This window comes from Hakea prostrata, chromosome 8 (genome assembly GCF_041222555.1).
Source record: "Hakea prostrata isolate BN-2017 chromosome 8, UWA_Hpros_2, whole genome shotgun sequence".
Lineage (NCBI taxonomy): Eukaryota > Viridiplantae > Streptophyta > Magnoliopsida > Proteales > Proteaceae > Hakea > Hakea prostrata.
This window is the reverse complement of record NC_142607.1, coordinates 38,461,085-38,471,449: the sequence shown is the minus strand read 5'-3', so window position 1 is coordinate 38,471,449 and position 10,365 is coordinate 38,461,085. Positions and strand designations below refer to the sequence as shown.

Genomic DNA, 10,365 nt, shown 5'->3' with positions numbered 1-10,365 from the left:
GCAAACATCATACAATCAGGTTAAAACACTAACAATGACAATAACTAAAATATAAAAAATCCAAAAAAACCAGACACTGAACCCATGAACAACCGTTCATTCAATCAAGACCACCATAAACATACATAAAGAAACGACCCTCCATAACGGCACCTCTACAAATGAAGACCAGACACATGCCTATCAAACTAGGAATAACAACACCGAATGTCACTGATGCACCCACATCCGCAGAGACAAAAACTCAAAGAAAGCAAAAAATTCAAAAGCAAAAAACGAAAACAGCACCAAACCAACGTCTCAGAAGGTAACACACAAACAAACTTCTTCCTATGTATGTTGAAGGCCAAATGAACACACACTTTACATCTCACTTTGCAATTACATCTATAATCTGTTCATCCATGAATTCATTAAAATACAATTTTGATAAATTCATTACAGGTACAACATCTCACAATCCCAGCGACCAAAACAACAACAGAAGTCAAAAACAAACAAAACACACTGGAATTTAAGAGACTTGCTTTAGTAATGCAATTACAAAAAACGGAAGCCAACAACACACTACAAGTAACAACCAACAACTCACAGTTTATAATATCAATACAGATAGAAATAAAGACTTCTACTCTTGTTGTACACATCAATAAACCACACACTCTGCACAACCTGTATAAATAAATGCAACTACTCTTTCTGCATATGTGAATAAAATACTCATTCTGCACTGCTACCTGTATAACTAAATGTTGCTACTCATTCTGCACACATGAATAAAGCACTCATTCTTCACACAGGAGTAGAATAATAGACCAAACCAAAAATGCCCACCAGGACTCCGCTGACAACAGCCCAAAAACAAAGGGTAAACTAAAACAAAAGGCGAAGGAGGCAAGAATTACAACAGAGAGGGCAAGGTTTGCAAATCATTGATCAACCACATACAAATGAAGGTTGAACCAATCATACAATTGTATATTTGAATAACAACTTTTTAATGTAGGAAACAAATAAGTAATTAACTCAGTTATTAAAAACAGATCAACACTCAGGAACTGTGAAGCACAGGGAAAAGTGGTTGCTCAAAGCCGAGATGACGAAAACCATTAGAGTGCAAATAAACCTGGGGAAAACCACACAACAACCTATACTAGAAGATAGTAAGACCAAGAACTATATGAAATGTGTTATATACATTCCGAACAAAATACTCATAAATGAAACCAACATATTAACAAACTTTCTATTACACTACAGATATGGAACCTCAATGCTCAAAGTTACATGTGTTACAAAGAGTTGAAAAATGCACATATTGTGGGTCCCAAAAATTAGAACATGAGCCACCTTCATTCTGATGCTCAAATGGGACTGTGATTCTACCACCAACAAGAGTTCCAGACGAGCTATACTAGCTATTCACATCCCCAACTAAAGAAGATACATACGAGCATATAATAGCATATTTTCATTCACATCCTTTGGGGTACGTCTTGACAAGCAACTGGCAAATGCAAAACAAGGCGTTTACACATTCAGAGCCCAAGGGCAAGTGTACCATGAGCTGCCCCCAATTGCCATTCATAGCGACAACAGGCCACGTTACTTGCAGTTGTACTTTTATGACACCGATCATGAATTGGACAACAGAATGAAAATTATAGAATCATCCCATCTCAAGGAGCCAATGGTACAAAAGCTAATGTGGATACTTCATACCAACCCTTATAGCAAGTTTTTTAGAAGCCTCAAGGACGTACCGTCATTGGAGAGCCATGAGATAATGATCAGAAGCGACGTACAAATGGACCAGAGAGTATACAATGCACCAACAATGGACCAAGAGCAATATGGGAAGAAGGGAACAACCCAAACACACATCAGAAATGCGACATCATTATCCATGGCTAGTCAGGGAAGACACATCAAGTGTGACATTACTATGGTTGTTATGACGCCTTAGAATACCCATTGCTATTCCCAAATGGAGAAGTAGGTTGGCATAGAAAAATCAAGAAAATTTGTCAAACCTATGCAGTAGAAAATGAGATAAGTACAAAAAAAGCATTATTCAATAGCGAAAATGATGACAACGAAGGTATGAATTATAAGGGAGGAGTGCCAAAATGACACCAACTTAAGAGATACAGATTAATAGCTTTCTATTCTGAAATGCAAGATTTAATGTGAATAGAAGAAACATGGTATCACCAAGACCTTACTATTGCCAAAAGCTATAGATCAATGATGCAAACCATTCAATTCTTCTACATACAGGGCGTCTACTGCATCAATTCGTCATTGACATGTACATAAAAATAGAAGCAACAAGATTGGATTACTACCGTTCAAGACAAACAAATATTCGTGCTGAACTTTACCAAGGAATGGTAGATAGCATTTTAGCCGGAGAGACAAGAGGAGAACAAGTAGGGAAAAGAATTGTCCTACCAACATCTTTTATTGGAGGCCCAAGAGATATGCGGAAAAGGTATTTCGACGCGATGGCCTTAGTACAACAGTTTGGAAAGCCGGATCTCTTCATTACTATGACATGCAACCCTGAATGGAAAGAAATATTAGAAGAATTGCACCAAGGACAACTTCCACAAGACCAGCCCGATCTTACAAGCAAGGGTTATCGAGCCAAGCTACAAGACTTCAAAGATCAAGTCTTCAAGAAATCAGTGTTGGGGAAAGTCGCAGCACATGTTCATGTTATAGAGTTCAAGAAAAGGGGTCTACCACATGCACACATATTAGTGATCCTACAGAAGGATTACAAGCTCACAAGTTTCGATCAATTTGATACAATTGTGTCGGCAGAGATACCAGAAAAAGATAGGTACCCAGACTTATACAATAAAGTCATCAAACACATGATGCACGACCCATGTGGAGTTCTAAACAACAGGAATGCATGTATGAGAAACTAAAGTATGCCAAAATCAGTATCCCTGTCCATTCACAGAGCACACAATCCAAGGACAAGACTTATACCCCATATACAGGAGAAGAAATACTGGGACACAAGAGAGGGTACGCAGGAAAATGTTGAATAATAGGTGGGTAGTCCCCTATATTCCATACCTTCTTACAAGATATGATTGTCACATCAACGTGGAAATTTGCTCTGGACTGAAGGCAGTGAAATATCTCTACAAATATGTGTATAAGGGTCATGATAGGATAACATTCACAATGATAAATGAGAACGGGGACAACCAAGTGGATGAAATCAGCCAATTCAGAGATGGAAGATGGGTCTTTGCACAAGAAGCAATATGGTGAATCTTTGAGTTCAACTTAAATGAGATGTATCCTCATGTTATGAACTTGCAGTTACATTTACCAAATAAACAAATGGTATGTTACTGGGGAAACAATAACCTACATAATGTTATTCAGTCAGATAACACTACCAAAACAATGCTTACGGAGTTCTTCAACCTTAATAAAATCTCTGAAGTAGCAAGGCAGCTTCTCTACAAAGACATACCCAAGCACTATGTGTGGAACAAACAAGGCAAATGTTGGTCACCAAGGAAGCTACAAGAATCAATTGGTCGTATCAATTCAGCCAATCCTATAGAAGACGAACGATTCTATCTAAGGCTACTCCTAAATCACATCAAAGGCCCCACCTCATTCCAAGACCTCCTATGCATCAACGGCATAGAATATCATAGCTTTAAAGAGGCAGCCCAAAGAAGAGGTCTTCTTAAAAGTGATGATGCAATATCGGAATGTCTTAAAGAAGCAACACATTTCCAGATGCCAAGAGTAATTCGAAAGCTTTATGCACTGATACTTGTGTACTGTGAACCAGCAAATGTCAGGAGGTTATGGGATGTAAACATAGAAGCTATGTTTGAGGACTATAAGAATCAGAATGTCTTGCCTAACCACATCATGCTAGCGTACAAAGATATATGCAACCACCTACAAACATGGGCAAAAACATTAAAGACTATGACCTCCCATTGTTCAAAGAACAAGCTACCGAAGACAAGGAAAAGGAAATCAGAGATGAATATGCTATACAAATACCAGTAGAAGACTATGAAGCTCCCCAAAAACTAAACTATGAACAAAAGGTAGCTTATACATTAATTCTACAGCATGTGGAACACAATAAGCATGCCATCTTCTTCATCGATGGTCCAGGAGGCACAGGGAAATCTTACTTATATAGAGCTCTACTAGCAACCATAAGATCAAAGGGACAAATTGCTCTAGCAACTGTGACATCAGGAGTAGCTGCTGCTATAATGCCAGGGGGTAGAACAACACACTCAAGATTTAAAATACCCATAAATATCAATGGTACAAATATGTGTAGCTTCTCTAGACAAAGCAGCACAACAGAGTTGATTCGTCAACCAAAGCTAATTATTTGGGATGAAGCACCAATGGCTAAGCGACAGGCAATAGAAGCAGTAGAGCGGACATTTCAAGACATTTTGGGCAGCAAAGACACTTTTGAAGGGAAAACAATTGTTTTCGGAGGGGATTTTCGACAAGTACTACCAGTAGTACCTCGGGCTACCAAAGCAGAACAAGTGGATGCAAGCTTAGTGAAGTCATATTTGTGGCACAAGATGATGAAGATACAACTTCAAACTAACATGAGAGCAAGAACAGACCCAAACTTTAGCAACTTCCTATTGAGGGTGGGAAATGGGGAAGGAAGTAATTCAGATGGCCTAATTAACATACCAAATGAGATGCTGGTACAACATTCAGAAGAAGCCTTAGGTGAAGATGAGCTAATAAAAGTAATGTTCCCGTCATTGCAACATGATGCACAGTCAATCACATACATTAAGAATCGAGCAATCTTAGCAAACAAAAATGAATTGGTCGATTGGATAAATGAGAAACTTATTCACCAATTCCCAGGTGATGCAATAATATACTACAGCTTTGACACAGCGGCGGATGATGCAGAAACACAATACCCACAAGAGTTCCTAAACTCACTAGCTCCTAATGGCCTTCCTCCACATAAATTGGTCCTCAAGAGAAACTGCCCAATAATGCTGCTCCGCAATCTGGATCCAGCACATGGGGAATGCAACAGCACAAGATTAATCTGCCGAGACTTCAGGCCTAATTTAATACTAGCTGAGATTACAACGGGCCGATTTACAAGCACTCTTGTGCCCCTACCAAGAATACCATTATGCCTGGCTGAAAATGAAGGGTACCCATTCCATTTACGAAGAGAACAATTTCCTGTAAGGCTATGTTTTGCAATGACTATAAACAAATCCCAAGGACAGACAATTCCATACGTAGGGATTTATCTACCCCAACCAGTATTCTCACATGGACAACTATATGTTGCACTCTCAAGAGGTATCTCCATGACAACAACAAAGGTCTTACTAAATAAATCAACTGGAAGAAAGGAGGACAAACGTTGCACGAAGAACGTGGTTTACAAAGAGGTCTTACTACCAGTTCAGTAAGTTTCTTATTCAAACAACAACCCCCAAACCCAAATGTAACAAGTTCTAGAGAACAATATTAACAAGCAGAAAACTTAACCAACACATCTTCGATTTGGATGCAGGGAACCACGACAACAACCGTTACTTCTCGGAGACCACTAACCAGCAGACATGGAGAACAACACAAATAACAATTATCACTAAAATGGAACTTCACCCAACTACTCCAACAGCTATCATTATAGCATGACTGGCAGATTTACTTTGCAAAACGGTGGAAAACCATCTCTAAAATGCCTAAACTGCCGATCTCAAATGTAAAAGGTATCTGTAACCTACATTCTTCCTTCCTCTGTGGTTATTGTGTCTTACGCAGATTAGCCCATTGAATAAGTTATTTATCAATAACCAATATTCCAAAACCATTTTGGATGTGTTTATGAGTAATAAACCTTCTTTTTGCAACTTCACATTTTCTTAATTGCAATGTCATTAGCTAAACATCAAAAGAAATGTTAGGATTATTAAATTTTACAAAACACAAAGTGGAACTTTTGGGGGTTCAAATCCAAATGCTTCCAATAGGATCTACAAATCCATAATCAACATATGGTAAATGAATAGTTAATTTTGATTCCATATTTATAGCATAACTGATCAACTTTAAAAATGTAAATTGGAATTTAGAAAGATTTTAAAAATGTTCCCTATGACCATCTAACAACTCCATCTATAGCGGAGGCATACCTTTAGTAATTAATACATTTAATTCACACACCCTAACCTGTAAACCGTAATACAAGAATATAATATTTATCAAAGACAACTGAATCTCTTATGAGATCGACTTCATCATCTCCATCAAATGTAAGCCAACCATGATTGTGCACTGCAGAACACTGAGCTAACAACAGCTACCAAGCCCAGAGACAAACTTCCCCTTGTTTTAATGAGATGGACGTCACAATCATAATGCTTATAATATCTCTTCTCCCACTGCATCCATTTCTTACATGGTTATTAAATCATCTCCATCATCTTCATCTCTTCAATTCGCTTCCTTACCTAGTTCTTACCTGGTTCTCTCTTCTCTCCATCCACTAACTTTCCCTTCCTGCACCCACCACTCAAACTTCATTCATCTACTTTTCAAACTACAAAGAAAAGAAAATAAATTAACCAAACGAAGCAACAACATTAAAAATTAACTGTACGAACAATTGCGTCTTCTTCACAATGTATCTATAAATAAAACCACTAAACAAAGAGCTGATGTTAAACTGAACACAAACAATCAAACAACACTACAATTCTATTACGAAATAAGACAATTCTTAAAAACATTGCAAACAAACCAATTTAATTGGTGCAGGATAAATTATGTTCAAATAATAAATTTTATCATTCATATACATTATATTATGAAAAATACATCTTCGGCCTGATTAACAATTCCTCTGTTACTACAACTAATTTACGTTCATTACTATGATAGCCTTCGAACAATTGTCCCTACAATTTAATTAATTCTGATAGTCTCATTCATGTGTCATTTATTCAAACATATAATGATCAATTACTAATATGTTACACTTTTTCATCATTGCATACTGTTCTATAATGATATACACTGCAGAAGTGGTTTGTAATAATGCTATTTCGAAATGATGAACATGGGTATCATCTCTTCATTGTGATTAAAACATGATTGTTATACCCCAACTTCTACTAAATTAGTATTATTTTGTCAAATTTACTCTTCATGATTATACAAAAGGGACAATCACATTAATCTTTCGATATCTTTTACAAAGAAACATGCCAAGATGTATCAGGGTACCCAAGGCCATTAGGACTCAACAGCAACGTCTAATGGTTAATGGAATGATTGATAATTTGCTCCATCTAAAGATGATTCCAGATAAAAAAGCAGATGATTTAGTTTGTTTTGCAAATTTTATTATAAAATTTAATGAAAATTTGCAACATATAGTATGGGAAGGTGGCTTACTAAGTGATATACAAAAATATATGACACTTAGATCTGTGTTACCTACACCAACTGAGAAGGCCGCTCTAAAATCTCTATGGAGAAAAGTTAGTACAAATAGAAGTTATAAAAATCTTGTAAAAGGTTTTTTTACAAAGTATGTCTCCCTGGTTGCAAAGAGAGCTTCATGTGCTTCTTTAGGATTACCTACCCGTTATCATGGAAGAGGAACAATTTTGGGCCACCCTAACCTACCTAAAGTGAATTACAAGCTTCCATATATACTGAATAAGCAATTAATTAAATCCATCCCTGTAAGATGTAAAGAAATTTAATTCCAATAAATGTACCTTATGTTATTCAATGCCATGTTATGTATTCTATGTCAAGTTTTCTTATCTGAATTCTTTTTCCTACTATTATTATTCTAATAGTATGACTACCACCACATTTATTAATATAGGATACACTGAATCTTTGATTAATACGAAGTTCATTAAATCATAGGTATGCTCGAGGTTCATAGATATGCGTATGGTATGGCGGAACTGGGTTGAGGTTTGAAAATAGGAAACATGTTGTTATAGGCCTAACGATTGTATCCAAATCAAACTTATTCACTTAATAGGCTGGATCAGATGTTGCTCATGTTGTCGCCTCACCCCCCTTTCTTGCCCTCTTCAATTATTGAAGCTGCTGAACTCATGAATCTTAGCCCTATTCCACTATTCATTTTCAATGCCCCATCTCATGGATCACCACCAGCTCCCTCTGCTCTTCCATGTCCCTTTGGCCCAAGGTTACTAATACAGAACAAAGAGATCAACGACAGGCTTACGTTGGTTGGCGCTTCCCGGCTTTATTTCCTTCTTCTACAACAGGAAATAAATAAGGAACGCAGAAGGGACTAACAAATTAATAGAATACAACTAATAAAATCCTATCAAATATTCAGATTTTCATTTTCAATTACTCATATAAATCCTAACAATTTCAGATTGCATTGGAAATTATTCTTTGAGAATTACGAAGCCATTCCGTTCCAATATTAAACGATTGTAGTTTCACATGATTTACACGTTACTGGTTCAACAACATTTCAAACTTTAAAATGGCTCATACTTTGTAATGTTTAAACAAGAAGATGCTTGTTAAACACAAAGAACAAAATTTAACATTCAACACCAACATAATAATCACAACCCCAACAAAACAACACTACACCACGTGCATTTGCACGTAGTCTTTTTCTAGTAAAAGGAAAGGGAAACCTTAACCAAAGAGAGGCACGACTATAGGCATCTCTGATCAAGGACCCAGGGGAAGGGAGAACAATAAATAAATGCTGAAAGTAAATTGCAAAAAGTAAATAACATAGTAATAAAAGGAAAGGGAAACCTTAATCAAAGAGAGGCACGACTGTAGGCATCTCTGATCAAGGACCCAAGGGAAGGGAGAACAATAAATAAATGCTAAAAGTAAATCATAAATTAAGAATATGGAGGGGTAGATAGAAGCAGGAATGAAGGGAAGAGAGAAGATTATTGAAGAAGGTTACTTACTTGCGAATTGAACAAACGATTCGAATCTCAACCAACCCTAACAAATAGATCTAGATCTAGAATGATCTAGATCTACAATTGCTAGACCCAGAGAAAAACGAATTTTAAAACTTGAAACTTGAACTTGAATTGCATTACATAGAAAAATTAAACATAAATATTCAATCTAGAAATTTAAATCTCACAAATGCAAGCAAAGAAAACTAGAGAAAGCCTAAATAAATTAAAGAGAGAAGAAAGAGTGCTTCTACTAAGCTCTAAAACACACCTCCATTGATGGAGTATGCTCTCCTTTTATAGAGTTTACATGGGATATGAATCTTGACAGAATTTGAATCAAACTCAAGGTTCCTATCTGACTCAACCAATTTGGGTTTTGACGTACTAATCGGACTGACATAGAGAGATCAAATGCATAATTCCACCGTTGGATTTGAGGATCAAGAAGTCGTGAAGCTCTCCTCCAAAAAGCAACTCGATCAAACACCGGATGACCGTTCGATGAAGGGCATGATCGAAATTGAACAGAGACATTCAAAAACGGGATTTTTCCTTCTTCCTTATCTGAATATAATTCTTTTTCCTCTTTTTCTTTCTTTAATCAAATCACAAATAGGAAATAAGATATTGAGGTATGCAAGGACTCTTTTCTCCATTTGGACTCTCCCAATAATATCTCTGTAGATTTGATTGATAATTTATAATCTTAGCCGTAGATCAAATTTGCCTTCTTTTAAATATTTCGGAGTTGGCCCATAATCACATCTCTAGCCCATCATGCTCCAAATCAGGCCCATTTTCGCATATGAGAATTTGAATGGACCTCTTGACGTGTAAAATTGCATGATTCATACCCAAAACTCCAAATATTTACTTAAATATTGAAAAGACCTAAAATCTGCAAAAACAACATAAAACCCAAGGTAGCTCCACTCTAAGTGTGTAAAATGCATGCTTTATGCCCTAAGATGTCACACATAAATGTGCTCATCAATCGGCGATGGATCCTCCATTTGAATGGAGTCCTCATAACCTATAGTATAATCTAAAATAACATAGATATAAAATAAATGAGTTCAACAAAAATCAGTGAGATCAACTCAACAACATATCATGCATTTATTCACAAATTCCCACATCACACGTATGAGATTAATAATGATAATATAACTAATGAATGACTATGATGTTATACTCCTAACTCTATTATGAAATAGCTATGGTAAACACACTTTAAGTTGTACACCAGTCTCCTCTGGGCGGTCTCATTCACTCCCCCTCAACAAGAGATTTCTATTGGGTTCTCCGCGGTTGTCGGGTCAAGTTACATCAATTCATGGCTAGGGGTATAAGT

The 10,365-nt window shown here is 36.6% G+C and overlaps 2 protein-coding genes across 2 annotated transcripts; both read left to right on the top strand.

Annotated features, from left to right (window-relative positions):
- Positions 1-2,507: 2,507 nt before the first annotated feature.
- LOC149007787 (uncharacterized) lies at positions 2,508-3,294 on the top strand. Its single transcript, XM_089167157.1, has 2 exons — positions 2,508-2,848; positions 3,105-3,294. Exons 1-2 carry the CDS (start codon positions 2,508-2,510, stop codon positions 3,292-3,294), a joined length of 531 nt encoding a protein of 176 aa, XP_089023283.1.
- Positions 3,295-3,953: 659 nt separating this feature from the next.
- Positions 3,954-5,477, top strand: LOC149007786 (uncharacterized). The gene has a single exon (XM_089167156.1). It carries the CDS (start codon positions 3,954-3,956, stop codon positions 5,475-5,477), a length of 1,524 nt encoding a protein of 507 aa, XP_089023282.1.
- The last annotated feature ends 4,888 nt before the right edge of the window (positions 5,478-10,365 follow it).